Source organism: Manacus vitellinus, unplaced genomic scaffold (assembly GCF_001715985.3).
Source record: "Manacus vitellinus isolate BGI_N305 unplaced genomic scaffold, ASM171598v3 scaffold_97_pilon, whole genome shotgun sequence".
NCBI classification, from domain to species: domain Eukaryota; kingdom Metazoa; phylum Chordata; class Aves; order Passeriformes; family Pipridae; genus Manacus; species Manacus vitellinus.
The window spans coordinates 254,896-276,703 of NW_021940906.1; the positions used below are offsets into that span (position 1 = coordinate 254,896).

The window sequence follows — 21,808 nt, forward strand, 5'->3', positions numbered from 1 at the left end:
CCTGCCATTTCTTGGGAAGGGGTGGACATGGCCCTGAAACCATGGGGCAGACCTGAGACTTCTCCTAGCATGGGTCTCCAGGTGTTTCCTTCTGGCAGCCCCTTTCCAGCTCTGCTCTGCCTGCAGCTCCAGGCTGTTCTTAACCCTAGCTCTCTCTTTTTGGGGAAGCTCTAGGGAAGGCTACTGAGCCATTTTCCAGACCAAAGGTTTCTCTAAGCCCCAGCTTCTGTAGAGGCCCCCACTTTGCCTTGGCAGCCCATAGCCATCCACGTTCCAGTTTTATTTCAAGACTTCCTCTGTCCATCACTGTCACCCTGACTCTAATTTTGTAGCTGAACCTTTTGACAGTCGAAGTGCAGCTCTAGGCTTTGTCCCTCTCTCCACCCTAACCCTGGCTCTAGCTCTCATATTCCACAGAACAATTGGAAAGGCCCCACAGCCATTGGATGAAAACTGACCCAGCCCAGCTGTCCTACCAGCCCCTGTTTGGATGTTGAAGTCCCAGCTCAGCTGTAAGTTCTGTCTTTCACTCAACCCTTTTATTTTTTGTGAAGAACTAGAGGGAAGACCCCTAAACCATGGCTCACACCAAAGCTTTGGCTCAGCCCAGGACTCTGAGCTGTTCTCACTTACCTTTTGGCAGTCCTTTTCCAGTTTTGCTCCAGCAGATGGGTCAGGCATTCTGCTTCTGAGCCTGACCCCTCGTTTGCCTGTGGGCTGTAAAGAAGGGATGTAAGGAAGGGCCCCCAGCCATTTCTTGGCTAAAGGTGTCTCCCACATGGGTCTCTTGGCAGCCCCTCTCCCCAGGTGTGGTGTAGCCTTTCCTTTCAGTCCAGACCCTGACCTTGGGAGCTGTTTTCCAGCTGAGCTCTAGGAGAAGCCCCTGAGCCATTTCCCACCCCAGCCCCTTTAGCTTTTGGCAGTCTCTTTTCAGCCCCATATGAGCTCTAGGCTTTTTCTGACCCTGACCCTGGTTTTCCATCTGAGCCTTAGCCAAGTCCCCCAGCCTTTTTCCTGATGAAGGCTTTCTCCCAGGTGAGGCCTTGTGCAGCCCTTGCTTTGCTTGGGTGAGCCCTGCCTTGCCATGCTACCTCTGCACCTTTGGGTTTTCTTTTTCTTAGCCATAGCCATGATTTTCCTGAGAAGCCATAGAGGAGTCTCCTACCAGTTACCTGGACCAGTGTTTTCCCCCAGCCCGGCACTCTTGGAAGCTGCCAGGTACTTTTGCATCCCCTTTGCAGCCCTGCTTGAGAACGCACACAGGATCACTCTTGAGGAGAAAAGACAACACAGAAAGAATCATGTCTTGCCGATACCACCTAAGGAGTCCTTCTACTGTGCCTTTTGCAACCAGACTTGTCTATCTCACACTGGTCTTTTTAGCCACCGGCGTGCTTGTAGCAGGTGTGAGTAGAGCCCTTCCCAAATCTTCGTTCGCAAAGCCCGGCCATGATGATGTAGCCCTGCTCCAGCTGCTGCTCTGGACTTTATTTGTCTCAGCACTATCCCAACCCTTATCTCACGGCCAAGGTCATTCTCGAGGAATGTGTCTGCAAGCCCAGGTCTTTTAGCACCCCCCACTTTCTTCTTGTGAGCCCTTTCTGGCCCCTCTCAAGCTATGGGTTTTGGCTTTCCTTCACCCTAGTCTTAATTTCACATCTGAAGCTCAGCCACGAGGCTTCTCCCAAGCCAGGTGTTGTGGCAGTTCCCACTGTGCTCCAGCAGTGCAGTTCCAGCCCCACTCCCCTGGCTGTCCTGTGCCTCTGGAGGGCCCATTCCCCAGGCTTGCCTGTGACACAGAACAGAGTTGTGGTTAGCTGGGGTTCCTTAAAATGTTATGTGCAAATTTCTGTTTTTTTTTTTTTTTTTAAAGTCAGAAACCTGCTGTTTCAAAGTCAAACAGACAGGGACTGTGCAATATGAACTTGTTTCCCTTTTCCCCTTCCTTCTCGTTTGCTCTCTGGGAATACCGAGCTGATGAAGGATATGGATGCTAGCACACACAGGCTGCTCCTTTCCCAGTTTTGCATCCAGGCTTTGGATTTGGAGTCTGGTGTTGCTGCTAGCATGCAACCTTGGTGGGCATTATTTTTCTTGTGGAATAGCTGCCCACAAAAGTTCAGTTAGTAGTGCTTGTGCAACCTTCACTGAAGCATTTTCAAGTTTTTGAGTGTTTCCTTTAAATATCCTCTTGAGTTGTGAGGTGGTATGGTTGAAATGCAGCCAAGACCGTGAGCAGCTCAGACCTCAGGCTCCAGGAGAGGGGGAGAGGTGCTGCTCTGAGAGGTGGGCAGCAGATGCTCCTGCTGCTGCCCAGGTGTGGAGGCACTACTGCCCTGGAGCTGCTGTAAAGGACTTCTTTATGGGCAGAATCAGTTTTTCAGCCTGTAAAACAGTTTTGGGGCTCGTGTGGCTCTTAAAGGTAACTTGCACAGATTTGAAGGAAAAGGAGCCAACAGCAAGTTGCTCAGTGCCTGTGACAAGGGGTATGAGCTCCGATCCAGGCTGCCCCTTGGAGTGTGGGCAGCAGTGCCATGTGCCCCTTGCACTGGGGCTGGTCTGCACCCACTCCCTGCTGCTCTGTGAGGAGGGTGGGAGATGTCAGGACTGGGCCTCTGGTGAAAAGTCTGCATCTTTTATATTGTCCTAGGGTAAAACTGCAGCCTCTGAATCTGGAAAATTGTTTCAAAAAAGCAAGTCTGAGGTTTAAACTCTCTTAGAAACCTTTTCCTTTTTTGGGATAAGCAGCATCTTGAAAGAGGGTAACAAACTGTGAGCCCTTCCTCCCACTGGGCTGGGTTTCTAGCACCCTGCCTCCCCTGACCCAACAGTGCTCCCAAAAAGCTGAAAATAGTTGGTACTTCCCATCCCTGGGGCAATTATTTGATCCTCTGCAGCTGATCTGAGCTATTCTCAGAGCTAACAGCTGTCCCGGGCAGGCTCCTGGGTTGGGGGCTGTGCACCCCCAGAACCCAGGCTGGGTTCTGTAGCCCTCTCTGGTGAGCGGGGTTGTGGTCCTGTTAGGAGCCCTCAGTGCAGGGCTGCCCGTGGGGGGGTCCACTCCTGCAGCCCACGTCCCCTCCTGTGCAGAATCACCTGTGCTGCAGTTCCCAACTGAATTGCATCTGTGAGCGAACTGCACACAGAGCTCACTGTCATTGTCACACAAGGTGATGAGATGAGTATTAGAATTATTTGTTCTTCTGCAGTAGTTTTAAATACTGACAGTTTTGGATGCAGTGTTAGTGTCTCTCTGGGAGCTTTGTGCAGCTGGAGTAGATCCATCAGGATTTCCTTCTAGAAGCTCTTAGCCTGCAGGTGAGGAGGTGTGTGTTGCAGCAAGCATCTGCCCAGTCAGACTGAAGCAGCAAAACAATGAATGCTGCTTGCTGTCATTACAGACCACTAGCTATGCCCTATGTTAATTTAATTAATGTTAGAGAATATTGTTTGAAACGTTTTTGTCTTTAGTTTCAAAACCTGGCCAAAAATATACATATCTCATTAAATCAGGGGCTTTGAGAGTGCTGTGGGATATGTCTGAGGTTATCTGAGATCTGTTTGGTGGGCCAAGGGGGACCTTGAAGAGCTGCTGTTTTCACCCCTTGCACAAGCTGCAGGCACACTAGCAGTGTAACTACTTTTGCAAACCATATACTAAAAATTCTTTGGTGTCCTGTGGCAGGTTGTCTTAGAGATTACCTGTTTCTAGCACTGTGAGTTACGATGCCTGTTAGAGCCTTGTGCTCACAGGGGTGTTGCGGGGTCTCTCTGTGGGCCTCACATGCCACTGCAGGTGTGGCAGACACTGCAGGTGGGGGCCTGTGGAGACACGAGGGTGTGCTCAGAGGGTGTCACCCAGCCTGCCATGGCCCAAGGGCTTCTCACGTCTGGTGGTAACAGTGATATTTCAGATGTGTTCAGCTCTTCGGGTGAATGTGGGCTTGAGAAAAAAAGTCTGCTGGTCAGCCTGATGCTGGGTAGTCAGACTCCCAGAGGGGCTGTGAAATGTTTCCCGGTCTGGCCCTTGCTCTGGGCAGGCAACGTGGCCAGGGATGCGTTTCCAGAGGCTTGGTAAAAAGTCAGGGATACTTTCTCACTTGAGAGACAGCTCAGCACAGGGGAGAAAAAAGGCTGGAAGCTGTTCTTGATGGGACTGGGGACCTCCTCTGGGCAGTGTACTCTGAAGTGAGGTATGGTGGTTCCCAGCATCCCCCATCCTGGACAAACATCTGAGATCTGGAGAGGAGCTTTTCCTTAGGGACTGGCACAGACTCCTCTGAGCCTTCCCCAGCCTCCTGAATTTGCTCCATTTGCTCAGTCATGCCAGCCCTTGGAAGCATTGGGTGTGCTGTTGAACTGCTGATCACTACAAGCAGAGTTCTGTCTTGGATTTTCCTGGGGGTTGAGTGCAGAAAGGAGAGTGCCATGTTACCTCCAGCTTCAGTCCTCTCTGACCTCAGGCTGGCCTTCCCTGAAGTGCAGCCCCTGGCATGCAGAGCAGCAGTGGAGCTGGGGTCCAGCATGTGAGGCATTCCTCCTGCTTTTGCACCCTGGGCTGCCTCTCTGATCTTTTTAGCCCCCTATATAGGATATAAATATAGGTATAATCTAAAATAATAGGAAGACAGAAGCAAGGTAGGTGCAGAAAAGCAGGCTTCCTGTTCCAGCACTGGCCCTCACGGGAGCTTGGGACAGAGCTGCGAGAGGAGGGTCTCCGAAGCACAGAGGAGCAGGGACGTGCTGTGTGACATATGAACAGCCCCAACAGGAGCTTTGGTGTTGAATAATGCCATAGCTTGGCTTTTGGAAGATGTCTGGGCAGAGGGAATGTGCACTCAGGCTGGAATGTCAGCTGGGCAGCGAATTTCAAGGGAACATGGTGGTTTAGAACAATGAAGGAAGGTGCAAGGAGAACTGCAGCCCATGCGGACTTGCCTGTCAGGGTATTGTCTGAGCACCTACTGCTTCATTTCCATGCTTCAGAGCTTTTTATGAGCCAGGAAGGATATGTTGCTTGTGTAGCTGTAAAATCCTTGCCTGGCATGTGTGAGACTCTGTTCGGGAGACTCACCATTTTGTTTGCAGAAGTGCACTCAGCTGTGGGGTGCTGAAAGGATCTGTGGCACAGCCAGGACAGTGATAGGAAGGTGCTGCAGGCAGAAGGGCAGAGTGGGACCCTGAGCTGGTGGGGCTACCTCTCTTGAGCAAGCAAGTCCTACAAACCATGAGTCCTGCCAAGATCCTGCGCTTGGGATGTGCTGTTGTGCTTGGAGTTGAATCTAGCTACCCGGTACTTGGGTGCTGGATGCTTGGTACCTGATCCTGCCATGTGCAGAAGGGTATACCAGCTGCTCCAGAACATCTCCTAGCTCAGCTTCATGTGAGTGCTCACGTTCTCCTGGGTGGCTCTCTGCGGGCCAGGTGCCGGAGTCTGATGGTGGTGTAGCACTGCACGTACAAATGGAGTCCTTGGTGCTCTGTTTATGATGCCCAGCACATGCATCAGTCATGGGTTGTACTTGAGGGTGAGTGCACAAGTGTGCATTTTGTTTGCTCAGAGCTAGATTTTCAGCAGATGGTGTCGAGCAAGCAAGAAATTGGATGCTTTGGGGTAGAGACATGTTGCATGGTGGAAAGTCTGGAAAGGCACTTTGGCTTTTGTGCCAGCATCCACCTCTCCTTCTGACATGCAACAGGACGTAGGCAAAGGCAGTCTGTCTTTCCATCAGGTGTGATCTTGAAAAGCATCCTCAGTGGGGGCCCATCTGTGATGTCTTTGTCCTGAGCAGTCCCTGGGGCTGCTCATGGCTGTTCTGAAAGGCAGTGCTAACTCCCGAGTGCTGTGGGCCCAAAATGTTGTGTTCCTGTGTCCCTGCTCACATGGATGAGTTAATGTGGTACATGGGTGCTGGGTGGCACACACCATCCAAGGCTCTGTGCTCCTGAGACTCCAGCTCAGATGCCACTGTGGCTAAGCCAGGCCAAGAGGACTAGCTCACACATGCCTTTGGGTATATCCCTGTTACCACTTTAGGACTTTATTCCTTTTCCTTCATTTGTTGACCTCCTCCCACAGACTAGGCAAGTGTGTTTCTGCAATGCCTGTTCAAAGTTGTCCTCGAACCCTGGAGATCTTTCTCTTTACAGGCTGATTAGTCAGAGCCACTGTGACTTTTCCGTGCCCTTGCTCTCAGCTCATTTTCAGCACCTCTTTTTCTCCTCCACCTGAAGATCATATTGAGAAGATCTCCCATTTCTGAGGGAAAATGGAGGTGAACCACTCTGCAGGACGTGTCCTGACGGAGCTGCATGCACAAATGAGATCAAGGGTCGCTCCTCACAGTGAGCTGTGGTTGCTGTCACAGATGCTCGAGGACGGATGTTGGGACTGCGTGGCAGGAGCACTGTGTGTGTCCGCAGGATACTGGGAGCACATGACCCACATGTTAGCAAGCCTCAGCCTCTGAACTAGGAGAATCAGAAGAGCCACTCTTGTGGGAATGATGGTAGAAGAAGGAGAACACATGATCACTGCTTGGTCTTGGGTTGGTGTTTGCTCAGTTGTGGAATTTCTGATAATGTTTTTGGCTTCTGCAGAGATGCTGCAACTCCTGGAGGAGCCCAGGCTGGAGTGACAGGAAATACTGGCATGATGTGGACTCAGTCTGGTATAGGGATGGCTTCTGCTTTCAGAACAATAAAAATAAATCCAAGGGAGTAGGATAGTGACCTGATGTGCCTCAGATTGTGTAACCCTAAATGTCATTGCTAGCAGCAGATGCTGTGCAGAGACCATGCCATAGGAAGTTGGGCTGCTCATGGAGAGGGACAAAACACAGCGTTCAGCACTGCTCTGCTTGTCTATTGAAATGCAACAATCCAGCTCCCAGTGCATGGTCAGCCTGCCAGCATGGTGGTGTGCTCATGACATATGAGCAGTGCCCAGCACCGGGGGCTTGCCGAGGAGGCTGTACCACCACCTCATGAAGGAGGACTTGCCCTTGGCTGCTGACAGCGCTGGTACCTGCCTGGTGCAGGGATGTTGCAGGCTGGCAGCGCAGGGGTGGGACGTGTGTCAATTAAAAAGCATAAAAAGGCATAAAAATTTGAGCATGGAGAATGAAAACTCCCCACTTGTAACAGTGGCAATAAAGCTGAATCTAGCAGCCTGGAGCGCTTGCATGATGTGCTAGTGAGAACATGTTGATCTCCATATGAAAACCATAAGCTTATTTAGAAAATTGGGCTGTCTCATTTGAGATTAGAGTTTCTCTTATAATCTGCAAATACTTAATTAGCGTGGAAATGGCTAGTTAAGTGGGTTCTCAGTGCACATAAAGCCACATTCCAGTGTGGTGGTACACCCTAGCAGGTAGTGTGCTTCTCTTCAGGATGCTGGACAAGTTCCTGGCTCTCAGACCAGGCAGAATGATCTGGATACAGCAGGCAAAAGCAGACCACAGCACTGGGCAGACATGAATGTGTCCCTTTCCTCCTGTCCAGCTTGTTCCCTAAGAGATGGTGGCAAGAGCTGTTTGCTCCACAGGATTATGAACAGTACAATGTGTTAAATGCCCCAGGTTCCCTGGTGTCTGGAGTCACAGCTGGCCACAGTAACTCTGGCCCCTGCCAGCACAGAGCTTAACGGAGCCTTCCACAGGCCAGAATGGCATGTCATCCTGGGAGCTGGAGCAGGGCCCCGCGAGGCCCTGGGGTGCTGCCATCCTCTCATGGCACCCTGTCTGCAGCCAGCTCTGAGTGTGGAGACCAGGGGCTCTCTCCTGACACTTACGGGGACTTTGCAGGGCCTCTCCTTGGACTCGAATGACTTTGCACGTGGTTGGAGTGGGTATCTCAGTTAGAATCATTGAATCACTAGGGTTGGAAGAGACCTTTGAGATCAGCTGTCCACCCAGCACTACCACTGTAACCACTAAACCACATCACCCAGCGCCAGATCCAGACACCTCTTAAACACCTCCAGGGATGGTGAGTCCACCACCTCCTTGGGCAACCTGTTCCAATGCCTGACCATCCATACAGTGAAAAATCTTTTTCTAATATCTAATCTGAATCTCCCCTGTCTCAGCCTATGGCCATTCCCTCTGGTCCTCTCACTGCCGGCACTGTAGGAGAGACCGGCCCCCACCTCATACAACCTCTTGTCAGAGAGTTACAGAGACCAGTGAGGTCCCCCTGAGCTTGCTCTTCTCGAGACTAAATAAACCCAGCTCCCTCCACCATTCCTCATAAGACATGTTCTCTAGGTCCTTCACGAGCCTTCTTGCCCTGTGCTGGACACACTCCAGCACCTCAACGTCCTTTTTAAAGTGAGGGGTCCACAACTGAACACAGTACTCGAGGTGCAGCCTCACCAGTGCCAACCAAGTACAGGGGGATGATCACTTCCCTGGTCCTGCTGGCTGTGCTGTTATTAATACAGACCAAGATGCCATTGACCTTCTTGGCCACCTGGGCATACTGCTGGCTCATATTGAGCTGGCTGTCAACCAGCATCCCCAAGTCCCTTTCTGCCCAACAGTTCTCAAGCACTCCTCCCCCAGCCTGTAGCACTGTGTGGGGTTGCTGTGACCTGGCACTTGCCTTACTGAACCTCACACAGCTGTCCTTAGCCCACTGATGGAGTGTGTCCAGGTCACTCTGTAGAACCTTCCTACCCTCAAGCAGATCAAGCACATCTTGAGGTTAAACTGTCTTCTCTGGATCTAACTGGATCTTCTCTGGATCCCAGCCTTGTTTTATCAAGACATGCACACGCTGGCTTCAGTGCTACGGAAAGACACAGTTGCAGGGTGAGTGTGATACTATTGTGTACGTGTAATGAGAGGGTGGAGCATGCAGAAGACCTGTCTGCTGCCTTGGGACTGCTGCTGAGCATGGGACTGCCCTGCCATGGGCTGGCCTGGCCCTGTCCTGGCTTGCTGTGCCAAGCAGCTGAGCTCTGACAGCGATGGGACGTGACTGCCTATAATACCTGGGTAGAGCATGGTATGTTCAAGGTGATGTACGTGGGAACAGACAGAAGAAGAAAGATGTATAGATGTTTCCTCCTGGCTCTTTGAGAGAGAGGGAAGTCTGTCTGCTCTGTTTCTGTCTATCTAATGCCGACTGTGGCCTGAGCCAAGCACTTTCGAGGCACAGTCTGTCCTGGGCTGTGGCCAGTGGTGAGGACTGCTTGACACTTCACTTCCAAGGGCCAGAGTGGTTCTTTTTGTGGCTGTGAGCAGCCCTTGCTGCTGAGAGGAGGAGGCACATAGCCTAGTAGCTGCCTCCTGCTGGTGTCAGAGCAGGCACTGTGCAGGGCACCTTCTGGGTTCACTTGTGTCTCCCACAGCTCATTCCTGGGTGTGAACCTGAGTAGAAACAAAGGTGTGTGCTGAGAAGTGACCATTCTGCTTCTGTCATGAAAAAACCTCCTCCTGTGCTCTGTTCTCCCATGTCCTTTCTTGAACCCGTGCCCTTGTCCCCTCTGGTCCGGATGCTCATTCAGAGCGTGCCAGAGGGCTGGCCAAGAGCTCCTTCTCCCTTGCTTGTGCCAGTGCTGCCAGCCGTGCTTGGCTCGCACGGTGCCTGGGCTTCTGCCCTGCCTCTTGTAAACCCCTAAAGCCAGGGGTGGTCTGCAGCCTGCTGCACTCAGGGAACTGCCAAAGGCTTTCCCTGATACTGACTTTAACCTGGGAAAAGTTGTTCATGAGTTGTGTTGCACTCCTAGGGGAAAACAGATACTAGGAATGGGCGGGTAGGTTACCCTGCCCCAGCCTGGTCCAGAGGTGCCCTGGGAAGGAGAACGGCAGGCTGCAGGCAGAGGGCTGCTTTGGCAGTGGGGTCCCAGCTCTGCTTCCTGGGCCAGGAAGAGCCCAGGAACATCCCTGCCCCACACAGCCGATCCTGGGAGCACTGGACCTGCAGCATCACCCAGCTGCCTGCTTGCTGTCCCGGTGCAGAACCTGTGCCTGGCCTCCTGCTGCAGGTGACAAGGCTCATGAAGCAAGGCTAAAGCTCGGTCCCTTGAGCAGCTGGCTCGCAGTGCTGACTGCCCTTCCCTGCCTGCAGCCATTATCCTGCTGGCCCAGTGTCCCCTGCTTGAGATCCTGCCCTAGCTGGAGCACTGGGGCCCTGGGAACGGGTGGGGTGGTTCCAGAACAGCAGCTGAGGCCAGGACTGCAGGACAGCCACCAGGGCTGATGGCAGCAGGGCCCTGCAGCTCTTGCTGGGCTCTGGAGGTAACAGAGTTGGGCCACTTGCTCACTGCAGCACCAAGTGTCTTGGTATCCTTCAGCCCTCTTTGGGCAGCTGCAGCTGCCTGTGCTAACACTGTACAGGAGGGACCTGGGCCACTGAATGCGTGTGATCCACAATATATGATTTTTTATTTGACTTTTTTGTTTAAAAATAAAAGTCCTGAAACCCCAGAGCTGAGTGATAGGCCTCTTGTAGGCCACACAACAAGAGACTTCCAGCCTGGGCTAGCCCCATGCTGAGGAACTTGTAGCAAGGTATTTATCTTGAGTTTAGCTTGCTGGAAGTTTTGCTGCCATACAGACAGTGTATGAGCCTTTCTCCTTCCCTGGTGTTTCATGGGTCTCAATGAAACCTCTGGTGTGCTCCATGTGGAACCCTCACTCTTCTGGGATGGGATCAGAGGGCCACAAGTGCCCTCTCTGGGCTCACTTTGGCCTTGCCCCGGGCATCGGAGGTGGACAGAGCTGCACTGGTGAGATGCAGCAGTTGGTGGAGGGGTGTGGTTGGATGTACCAATGTCCTGCTCTACTGTCTTGGGAGAATCCTGTGCTGCTGGATCCCATCCTGGTGCTATCCCCACAGCTGTGTCAGCTGGAGACATGCACAGGCATCATAATGCCAGGTGCCAGGGCTCAGCCTGCAGCCTGGAGGTTGACTGGATGGTGTGAGCTCTGTCCTGGGGCTGGCCTGCAGAAGCCCTCGGTGTCTGCCAAGGGGTGATCCAGGCACTTAGTCAAAAGTGTCAGGGAGCGAATCTTTGGGGCAGGGAAGTAGTGGGGAGAGCTCCCTGAGCACAGAAAGAATACCATGCCTTTACAGGGCTCTAAGGGACCTCACAGCCTTTTGATGATGGAAAGAACAGAAGAAAATTGATTGAGCTCTGGAACAGGCTCCCCAGGGAAGTGGTCATGGCACCAAGTTTGTCTGAGTTCAAGAAACATTTGGACAACACTCTCAGGCACATGGTATTGTTCTCGGGGTGTCCTGCACAGGGCCAGGAGTTGGACTCGATGATCCTGATGGGTCCCTTCCAACTCAGCATATTCTGTAATTCTAAAATCTGTGAGTGAAGGGCTGGGAAGCAGAACCAGGGCAAGAGCAACTCCTGTCCTGGGAGGTGGGAGGGACTGGGTGGGCCCTGGCAGGCCCTACTGGGTGCCAGCAGGGGCTGATGGGGTAAGACCAGTGCACTTGAGTGCTGCTGGCAGGGAGGGGTAAGCTGAGCACCTTGGAGCCTCCTGCAGCACAGAAGCCACCGTGAAAGACAAACCAAACCCAGGTCTCCAACACTTCTGGCTGCAGGCACACCCTTGGGATGGGACTGCTCTCTGCTGGATCCCAGCAGGATTGTTCTGAGCTGCTGTGGCCACTGAAATCTCTGCCTGGTCCTTTCTGGAGGGCGCCTCTGCTGCAGCTGCATGTCTTCCAGCCCTGTGTCCTCTGGGCCCTTCTGGGGCACATTTGGAGCAGTACAGCATGACAGGTTTAGTCATGAGAAAGAAGTCCTGTTCATCCTGTCCACAGATACCATCAAACTCCTCCCTGCTCAGGTGGTGGCACTGGGTGCTTTGCCTTGCTCCCACCAAGCCTGACTTAGAAATGAGCCATGCTGGCCTGGCCCATACCATGTAGCCAGGATCAGAGTTAGAACCCTTTGCCTCTTCTCCTTGGTGTGGTGGGTGTGTGCCATGGACCAGCATCTGCACGCAGAATCAGTCCCCTCACGCTGGCCTAAGCACTGCCCAGCTGTAGGGCCTGTTGGGTTTTGGTAAGGTTTGGGCCTAGCAGGGTGCTCCTGCTGGGGAGGGGAGACATGATGGGGGGTCTCTGGGGCCGGCCTGTGGGCTGGAGGTGGTGGGAGCTGTGCCCTCGTGCCCAGTGAGTCTGACAGCTCATGGCTTGTGGAGTGGGGTTTGCATGGTACAGGAGGGAAAGGAGAGGCAGGTGTTTGTGAGATTTGTGTCTAAAACACTTGTCAAATACTTCAGAGCTCTTTGGCACCCGTTGCTGGCACTGTGGGGCAGACAACTGCTGAGGGTCGGCTGCCCAAAACGCATCTACTGCTGACAGCTCTGTTGTGTGTGCTGTGGCTGAGGCTGCTGTGGGACGGGCATGGGACTGTGACCTCAGCCTGCCCCTTTGACTGTCACAGCATGTTCATCCTGGGGAGCTGTAGTCCCATCCATCCGGAATTGGTGCTGTTTCCAATGCTGGCCCTGCGTGTGCCCTCTCTGGGGCTGCTCCTGGCCTCCCTACTGCCACGGCACCGTCAGGAGGAAGGCAGAGAGCCCAGCTTTCTTGTGACTCTGGCAGTGTCCAACCTATGCCCAGTCCCCAGAGGACTCAGGCCTGGGCAGGTGAGTGTCTGCTCACCAGCCAGCCTGGTCCTCAGTGTGAGTGGCAGCCCGTGGAGGGTGTGCTGGGTGCTGTGTCTCTGCGTTTGGGCAGAGCTGCTCCAACCATGCCTGCAGGAAGCTGTAGCCATCGTGGAGAGATGAGCTAAAACGTGCTGCTGACCAAGCTGGACCACAGCCACCAGTTGCAGGAGCCCTTAGGGAACAGTCTTTTTGTCCCAGAGAGCTGTTGGTGTGCTGCATTGCCACAGACCCCTCATCGGTCCCCTCCTCCAGAGGGGGACAGTGTGGGGACCTGGTCATACAGGCCTCTGGCACTAAGGTGCTGCTGAGAGCTGGGCTTGAAACTGCATCCCCTCTGGCCAGGCCTGTTATGGGGGAGTTGTTTGGGAATCACCCCTGCCTGCAGCCCATCTGCTCCTGTGGGCTGTGAGGTGGGTGCTCACACAGCATCCTCCAGTGCTGCAGGGGCACAGGCCTGAGGACACAGCCAGCCCCAGTGCTGCGCTAGGGCTGCTGCAGCTCGTGGGGAGATGCTGTCTGCCAGCATTTCTCTTCCCCTCCTTGCTTGCCCCATCCTTATCCCCATAGCAGCTCTCCCCTGGTCGTGGTCACAGGGCTTGCAGCCTGCCTCAAGCTCCTGCATCCTCTCTGTGTCTCCTTCTGCTGTTATTGCTGCTTGGCAGAGTGCTTTGTTTATTTACTGTGTCCCCCTGCTTGCTGCAGAGTTTTTGGCATCCAATAAGTCTCTCAGTGGGGCCTGGGATGTATCTGGGGCTCTGGGGAGTTGGAATGTGTTCTCTGCTGGCCCTGGGTGCACCACTTCTTGCTGAGACTGTGACTGCCAGGTTGGTCTTGCCCAGTGGGTTTCAGGTAGCACCGAGCTGTGGGGAGGTCTGTGGTTGGGCTCCTTGCCGTGGCTCAGCAGAGCAGATGTCCCCAGAGCTGTCCCTGAGAGTGTTTTGCTCTGTCAGCTTTGTTGCTCTGGGCAGCACTGGGGTTGGCTTGGCCTCCTGGAGGGGTGAGTGGAAGGATGGAGTGCCTCAGGTTCACCAGTCTCGTCATTGTGAATTTTTTTTTGTGTTGTGTCTTGCAGAAATAACATTCATCCCAGATTTGATGATAATGAAAATACAGAAAAAAGAAAAGCAGGTTTGTGACCCTCTCTCCTTCTCCCAACTTAGCTGGCAAGGCTGGGGACCATGTCCTGTGTGCTTTGTGGGAATTGTTGCAGTTGATGGGTGGTGGGAAGGAGGCCAGGGTGGGGAAAGGTTCTTGCATTTCCAGACAAGGTTGCAACTCAGCACCTTGAGATTTCATCTGAGCTGCAACCCAGAGCGGGCCATTGATCAAGGTGGGTTTTGTCTTCAGTAGTGGAAGTGTTCTTGATTTGGTGCTGTCCCCAGTGAAGGAGCAGCCCTTCTTTTGCCTCGAAGCCCATAGTATTGGTTCTTGGTGGTATCTTATTACAAAACCACACATTTGCTGTGATTACAGTTACTAACATGATACCAAAGGACTAACACCAGCTGGGAGGTTGGGGAAGATCATGCCTGGGAGCTGTGTGAGCTTGGCCAGGGAATCTTCTTCCTTTACTCAGAAAAAATTCCATCCCACCAAGCTGCCATTTCTGAATTGCTGCATCAGATCTTAACAACCTGCTGCTCCCAGAGGAGATTTATGAGCCAGTGGTCTCTGTATTAACCATCTGCAGGGGAAGATCCTGACCGTCGGCGCTCTGCTGAGGGGAAAGGACCTGTTACATGTGTGGAACCTCGCTCTGCCTGCAGGGCTGAAATATTGCTGGAGGTATAAAACAAACTGGTCTGCCCAGAGCTAATTTGTGTCTGTGCTGCTTTTAATGGGAAACCATTAAATTGAACACAGAGCTAAGGAATAAATCTCTTTGAGAGCATGAGCCGGTACCATTTCTAACCAGCTCTGAAAGCAGCGTGTGCTGCTCAGGGCACTCCAGATCACACCACCATGGCAGGGTGATGGGAGGAGGAAGGGAGGGAAGGGTTTGGAAGAGGTGAGTGTGCTGTTCTGGGTTTGCAGCAAAGCAACTGCTGTGGATATTGGAAGGTGTGTGTGGACAGACCACCAGTACTGTGGGAAGTAGTGAGCTTATCAGTGTGTCCTAAAGATGCTGTGAAAAAGCAGAGCCAGCTTCAATGTGAGGAGGAGAAGGGGAGCGTGGCAGGTCTTGCATACCAGCACGGCTGGATCGCTCCTGATGGGGCAGGGCAAGGCCTGGAGGAGAGTGAGGTGCTTTAGGGGATGGGTCTGTGATCTCCCTGCTCTGGTAGTGAAGCCCAGGTAAGAAGTCCACACCACTCATTGGGCAAATAATAGCAGGTTTGACTGCTATGGAAATGTGATTGCTGAGATGATGTGGGTTTTAAGCACAGCAGAACCACCTTCCACCAACATTTGGAGATTCTAGAGGGCTCAACTGCTGAATTGTTTTGTGTAACTGCCCCTGAAGATAAAATCTGTGAGGGAGATAAAGACATGCCAGTGTGAGCAGGGAGGGGCAGAAGTCCAGCTGCTCATCTCTTGAGCTCTTGAAGACAGCAGCAGTGTAGGACAATCCTTGCAGCATGTCGCGGGGTGGGCTGCAGTGTTCCCAAGTTTGGCGTTTGGAAGAAAGCCTGGCCAAGCAGGGCTCCTGGGGGCACTGCAGGTTTCTGGTTGCAGTGGTGAAGGGCTCCCTGTCACGCTCAGCAGAGTGGCATCGAGGGCAGAACTAGCAGGAGGTGCCATTCCACATCACTCTGCACACCTGAGCCCAGGAGCTCCCACACCTTGTAAACAGACTTCTCATGGCACCAAGGAGGCTGTTGCCTTCCATTCAGCAGTCTCTGGAGAAAATGAGATGCTTGTGTGGTTCCCAGGGCTCTCAAGGGTCATGCGTTTCCATGTGTGTCTCCCTGCCAGCCTCTCACCGGCGGAAGCTCCATGTTGGTTGTCATGTAGGTGTAGGTTCAAGCCCGTGGGTGAAAAGGCTGGCAAAATGCTGGCACCCATCATATTGCTGAGGGATGGCAGGAGAGCTGCCAGCTGCCTTTGGGAACAAGTAATGCATGTCCTCTCTTGCTTTGCCAAGCTGTTGGCTGCCCTGGGCCAATGCCTTGTCATGCCATGTCCACTGCCAGTGGATTGGGAAACCTGGGCTGGAGAGTTGGGCTGTCTGGGAAGGAAGCCCCTCTCTGTGCCCCCTTGGTGCCCCCCGCAGCAGTGCCACTCTGCCTGCACAGAGTTCCTGGGCACTGCCAGCTGGTGCACCGTCTGAGGGGCTGTTGTTAGCACAGGCGGGGTCTGTGTTTGCGTGACTCTTCTTCCTTAGCAGGCATGTAAATCTGGTGGATTTGTCACCAAGCTGTGACTAACTTGTGAAACCTGTCACTTGCCTCATGACTTAGGAGTTTTCGTGGCAGGGTGCCTTGTCTGCTGGCAGAGGTGAGACAGGGGTGCCTGGTTACCCCAAAGAGCAGTGACAAGCGATGGATTCCTCAGAGGGCTCAGCAAAACCATCGTTCCCTGGGCTGCCTCTCCTGTCTGTGTCCTGGTTGTCCCTGGGCACTGAAAGGTCTTGTATTCCTTATTTCTGTCAAGCTCTGACTTGCTGAATAACCTGAGAAATATGGAACTAAAATAAATGCAGTTATCCCACAGTGCCTGTAAATCTCCTTATTCTACATTCATGGAAATGCTCCCATCCTGCATGGACTGTGAGAGCTGAACAGCATAGCTTGCCTCTTGGAAATGGAGAGATTGAAAGCCCTGTGACCCCTTAGCTCCTACCTTCTTCTGGAGGGCTCTTCTGGCTCTTCAGCCTGGGCTTGGAGGTGGTTGGGAATCCCCTGCGGTCTGCGGCCGGCAGTGTGGGAATGCAGTGGGGAACAGCCCAGGGCTGCAGGCACTGTGTGGCTGCTGGGCAGCCCTTCCAGCAGGGAGGCCTGTGGGAGGATCTATGAGAACTCTGCTTGTCTTTGCTTCAAGCACTCACTGCATAAAATGAAGGATTTTCCTAAATTTTATGGGTCTGTTTAAGCAAAAGGTGAGCTTTGCTTGCTGCAAATGCTGCTGAGGGTTGTTACTGGAGCTCCTTGGGACAGGAGCAGGGTCCTGAGCAGTGAGAGGCAGTGCAAGGAGACAGGAGCCATCTGAGCCCAAGGGCACTTGTGAATCTGTCCCAGGTGTGTCCATGGGCTGCTGGTCCATACTGGGCTTCTTTTTGTCACAATGAGACTGTCAGGTGCGATGACCTTTGGAGCTGGGTGCATGGAAGAGTTTTGGGCACCTGCTCTGTAAGGATAAAGGGCAGGGGGAGCAGTGAGCTGCCAGGATGCTCTTTTCTTGCACCCAGGAACATTGGACCTGGTCCTCCCCCATGGTCCAAAGGCTGCACAGGCTTTCTTCCCATGCTCTTTCCTTGACTTCCTTCCCACTCTGACAGAGAGGACTGAGCAGGGAGGACAGCCTGGACAGCCCAGGGCAGCAGTGTTGTCCTCTGCCCCACCTGTGCCGTGTTCCAGTGCAGTGGAAACACGTCCCACTGCCGGGGCTGTCCTGGTCACAAGACGGAGCTTTCTGGCCGTAGTTGTTGAAGGCTGCATCATGGAGGAGTGTCTCGGGAACAGAGCCAGGCCCCACCTCCGTCATGCACATCCCATGGTGACTGCAGAGCCTGCTCAGAGACATGATGGAAGGTGGCACTTGTGTATTTTTAGCTTCTGCTGCATTGCATTAAGAGCTGGAAACAAGGGGTGCGGACATCCAGCAACGAGAACACAACAGCCCATGCTGTGCATGCCACTGGCGGGGATGGCAGCGGGTGCAGAGGTTGGCTCTGCCAGAACCCTCTGTGAAAGAAGCTGCCTGTTCTGCTCCCGTCGGGCTCTGCAGCCAGCTGTGCAGAGAAACTGGGCTGGGGGCAGGCAGTGTGACCATCTCAGGGAGGCAGAGCTGTGTCACGGTGCCCATCCTGGGCTGTGGGTGCAGTGGCAGCCTGGACGGTGGCTTTGGTCAGTGCTGTGGGGGGAAGCCAAGCAGCAAGGGTGCTGGGCCACACCTGGGCATCAATCTCTGCCTAAAGAGCATGGAAACCTTTGATGGCCTCTGCAGTCAGGGTCCCTGTGGACACTCCATGTACAGAACAAATCTCTTTGGGGTTTAAGCCATGCCCTAGACCCAAACGCAGGGCTTCTTTGGGGCTCTCCTGGTGGACTGTAGAAAAGCCTGGCCAAGCCTGCAGCAAATGGGGTTTGAATGGTCCTGGCATTTGGATGCAAGGTGGCATGTGGCATGGCCACTGCTGCTGGCTGTGGTCACACTGCCCAGCAAGAGTGTGTTGTGTGGATGTTGTCTTGAGCCTAGTAGCCAGGGCAGCTGGATCTGTTCTTGGCTATAACCATGAGAAGTTCTCAGCTGTGGCCTCGAGTCAGGGTCTCACAGGCCATGGAGGGAACAGGGCTCTGGATGTGTGATGATTCCCCCCTGGCTGGGCAAAAGGTGCAGAATCTTTTGCCCCATCCAGCCAAGCCTGACCTCTTCTGCTGTACCTCTCCCGCTGTACCTCTCCCAGGTGCTTGGGCCCAGTTTTCTCTTTTCACCCAAAGCTGCCTGCTGCTCTCCAGTCTCACTTGCTTCTTAGGACTAGTGTCATCCTGGCCCCCTGTCCCTAACTGCACTGTCCTACCCCCAGTTCCCTCCTTCTTCCCCACCCCCCTTCTCTTTGCAGTTTCCTCTTCTCTGCTCTTCCCTTTGCAGGTATGTGGCGCAGGCAGGTGAGGGAGAAGGCGAGGGTTTCATACTTGGCTCAGACCACAGGCAGTCCCACTGGCCTGAGCTGGTCCTTGCCCTGAGCAGGTATGCTGAGCTTCACTGCTCCTGAGCTCCTGCACATGTGCCAAGTAGAGTTTGTAAACAGTCCCTTTACATCCCTGTGAGCCCAACTTTGCTGGAGGGCTCGGAGAGGGTCAGGGGTGCTGTGTGACCCTCATGGGCTGGGGTGGCTGGTGCGTCTCGCAGGCTCAGCAGTTTGGGAGAGAGGAGGGAGCCCTTCGAGGACCTGAGGTAGGAGCAGCTTTGTCTCCCATCTCCTAGTGGTGTTTTCCCCCCACCCCTGAATAAAAACTCAGGAATCAAATTGAGACTATAAATGAAACGAATTTCAAGTTAAAGAAAGCACACTGTTAAGGCCCACCCTGACCCTGGCTTTGCCCTAAAATGGGTTGTGCAATTATAAGTGCTCTCTGTTAGCCTCCACGGCTCTCGGGGGAAGTTTCAAACATTTTTGCTCTGGTCTTCTCTTTGACACTAGTTAGACACATGGGACAAGACTTGGTGCTGCAGCGGATGCTGAGGGACTGTATGAAATGTAATTTATAGAAGATTCCTCTGTGAATAAAAAAACTTACAAACATTACATTAAAGTGTACTATGGAAACGTGAAATCATTACAATCATCACCAAAAAAATGCCACTTGAGAGACAGTGCAAAGGCAGGGTTCTAAGGATAAAAAGTGTTCTGAGGAAGCGGAGGCTGCTTGTATTGGCTGCCAGACGTTTAGAGATGGGCATCACCTGCCAAAACCTGGTATGACCTTTACTTCTCCCCCACTGCAAAATACCCCAGAAGCAAAAAAGCTGTGTGCTTAGGTAGGCATGTACAAAGACATGTAGAAGGGGCAGTTGAATGGAAAATGATGTTTCTCTTCAGTTAAAAAAAAGTAGTAAGAAAAAGGAGACAAACTCTGTGAATTTAAAAGTAAACCTGTAGCAAGGCAGGACTACATATATTTTTAGGAACCACTAAAGACACAGAATCTAATAGCAAATCTTTTTCCAACCATCTCAGGACTAAAAAGCCTTTAAGAGGAGTCACAGGGTAAATAAGGCGTTGAATGAGGGCTTGTGGAAACGCAGCACTGGCAGAACAGCTCAGTCAGGAAGGCTCCCTACCCAGAGCCATCCCTGATGCCAGAGGCATCAAAGAGTTACCCTTAAATTAAAGGGTTTGATAAAGACATTTTTGAGCAAAGTAACGCAAGCCACCTGCTTTGATGGTGTTTACTCCAGAATTGTAAAGGAGCCTGATGATATTTGGGAATTGCTCATAATGTTTGGGGCATTGCCCATCAGGAAGGGAAGGGGGGAGTAAATGTGAAACTAGAGGCCAATAGGTTCACTTGGGTATTGAGTAAATAGTTAGGAATTATAATAAACACTTTATTTCTGAAAATACTACACTGATAAATAGTCAGCATGGCTTTTGCAAAGCAGAGTTAGTCCTTCCAATCTGCCAGGGGTTTTAAAGATAACTGGATCACAGGACTGAAGTCGGGCTGGGCTGGTGCAGGGCTCATGGGCTTCCAACCAGCTGTTGAGGAAGTTTCTCACTGAATACTCTTAAAGAAGCATTGTCCTGACAAAAGCTCTTTCTGTAAATTAGTGACTGGTTAAAGGCAAGGAAGCAAAATACAGGGAAGGTGTTGCAGCTTTCACAGTGTGGACTGGGGAAGAAAGGTGCTGGCTGATTCCTGCAGTCATCTGAGATGCCGAAATGGAAATGGAGACTGAAAAGTTGAGAAAAGTTTCAGAGTGTGCCCAGTAAAGCCTTGGGGGAACCAGCCATGCACATGTCGTCACTGGAGGCTGTCCCTATTCGTGGAGGAGACTGTAAAATGCTGGCAGAGAGTTTGGTGTCTGCCTACAGGTTGTTCCAGAGGTGTATTCAGTGGTTTGTAAAGGGAGAAGGAGCAGAGCAGAAACCCTCCTGCTGTGCTGTGGTACCTCTGATGCTACGTGCTTCCTATTGCCACCCCATAGCCCATGGGGTTGGAAGAGGTGCAGAACAGGATAAGGCAGGTGGTCTGAGAGCTGGCCACTCCGCCTGTGAGGAGAGGGTGACGTGTCACCTGTACCTTAGCTGGGCCAGGAGAGCTCTGCAGGGAGAGGACGGCAAAACTGAACTGTACGGAGTGGGTGACATGGAGACCCTCTCATACCCTGAGAAGTAGAAGCCACTTAGGAGGGCAGCAGGATTTAAACAAAATTCTTGGGTTTCCCCCATCCCTTATGAGTCTGTAGTACTGAATGCCCCTGGGTGCTTTGACACCCGGGGTTACAGGTGGGTTTGTCATTGTTTGGGTGCAGCCTGTCACTGGACATCCTGAGCTGGGCCAGCCTGGGCAGACGGGGCACAGAGGTGCTGCCTGCCCTGCCCCACTCCTGCCCCCTCAGGGTCAGAGCACAGGCCTAGAGCATCCCCAGCTGGTGCAGAGCAGCGCAGAGCAGCCTGTCTTGCCCACCTGCTGTAGGAGCGTCCCAGGGGTACGGTTTGCCAGGTTTAGGCTCCTGCAGCTGCGTGTGTTCCTTCCCCATGTCGCTGTTGGCCACTGCTGCAGACAAGATGCCCTGTAGCCCATTCCCACCATGAGCCTGGTGGCTCATGGAGACGTGTCTCAGGCCACTCAGGCCGAGGTTGCTGCTGCAGCAGAGCCTCCCTGCAGTGCTGTGTCCCCATCAGTGTGACACCAGCCCTTCAGCCTCTCATCCTTTGGAAGTAGGGATGATGTTCCCTGGGGCAGCAGCACGGGCACAGTAAGCTCCTGCCTGGCACAAAGAACCAGCCAGGCTGCTGCAGGCTGCTGTAAGGGTGCTCTGGAGCCATGCAGGAGCACAGGTAAGGCTGGCACTGCTTTCTTAGTCTTTTCCTGTTGACAAGAGGCCAGGATAAACTGAACCTCATCAAGGGGAAGTAGAAAAAGCCCATTCCCTGGCTCGTGGCAGTGAGCCAGGCTCTCATGGCAAACTGTACTTGGCAACACAGTCCTGTGTGGATGGCCAGAGCTTGCTGTGGACTTCAGAAGCATGACATGGAGCATTTTCCTTTCAAGACAAACCAGGAAGCCTTGGGAGCAGTAGGATTTCTGGGCTGGCAGCAACTTGCCTGCGCTTGGTGGGAAGCAGCCTGGTCTCCCTGCCCTCTGTGTGTCTGCTGCCCGTGCGAGCCCGGGCCAAGAGCCTGGTCCCACAGGCTGGCATTTGATGGCCTGTTCATGGCAGAGCCTGTGCCAGAGGCTTCTGGCTGCTCCAGCTGGAGGCAAGTGCTGCTGACTGGGACCAGCACTGCTCCTGGGACACAGCAGGCCTGATGCCAACAGGGATCCCAGGGCAAG

At 53.1% G+C, this 21,808-nt stretch overlaps 1 protein-coding gene across 1 annotated transcript in view; it reads left to right on the forward strand.

Annotated features, from left to right (window-relative positions):
- The first annotated feature begins 8,805 nt into the window (after window positions 1-8,805).
- Window positions 8,806-21,808, forward strand: part of CHD6 (chromodomain helicase DNA binding protein 6) — a 61,648-nt gene continuing 48,645 nt past the window's right edge. The window contains 2 exon segments of the mRNA XM_029965299.1: window positions 8,806-8,816; window positions 13,717-13,772. Of these exon segments, the coding sequence (XP_029821159.1) occupies window positions 13,740-13,772 (33 nt within the window). The 5' untranslated portion in view covers window positions 8,806-8,816; window positions 13,717-13,739.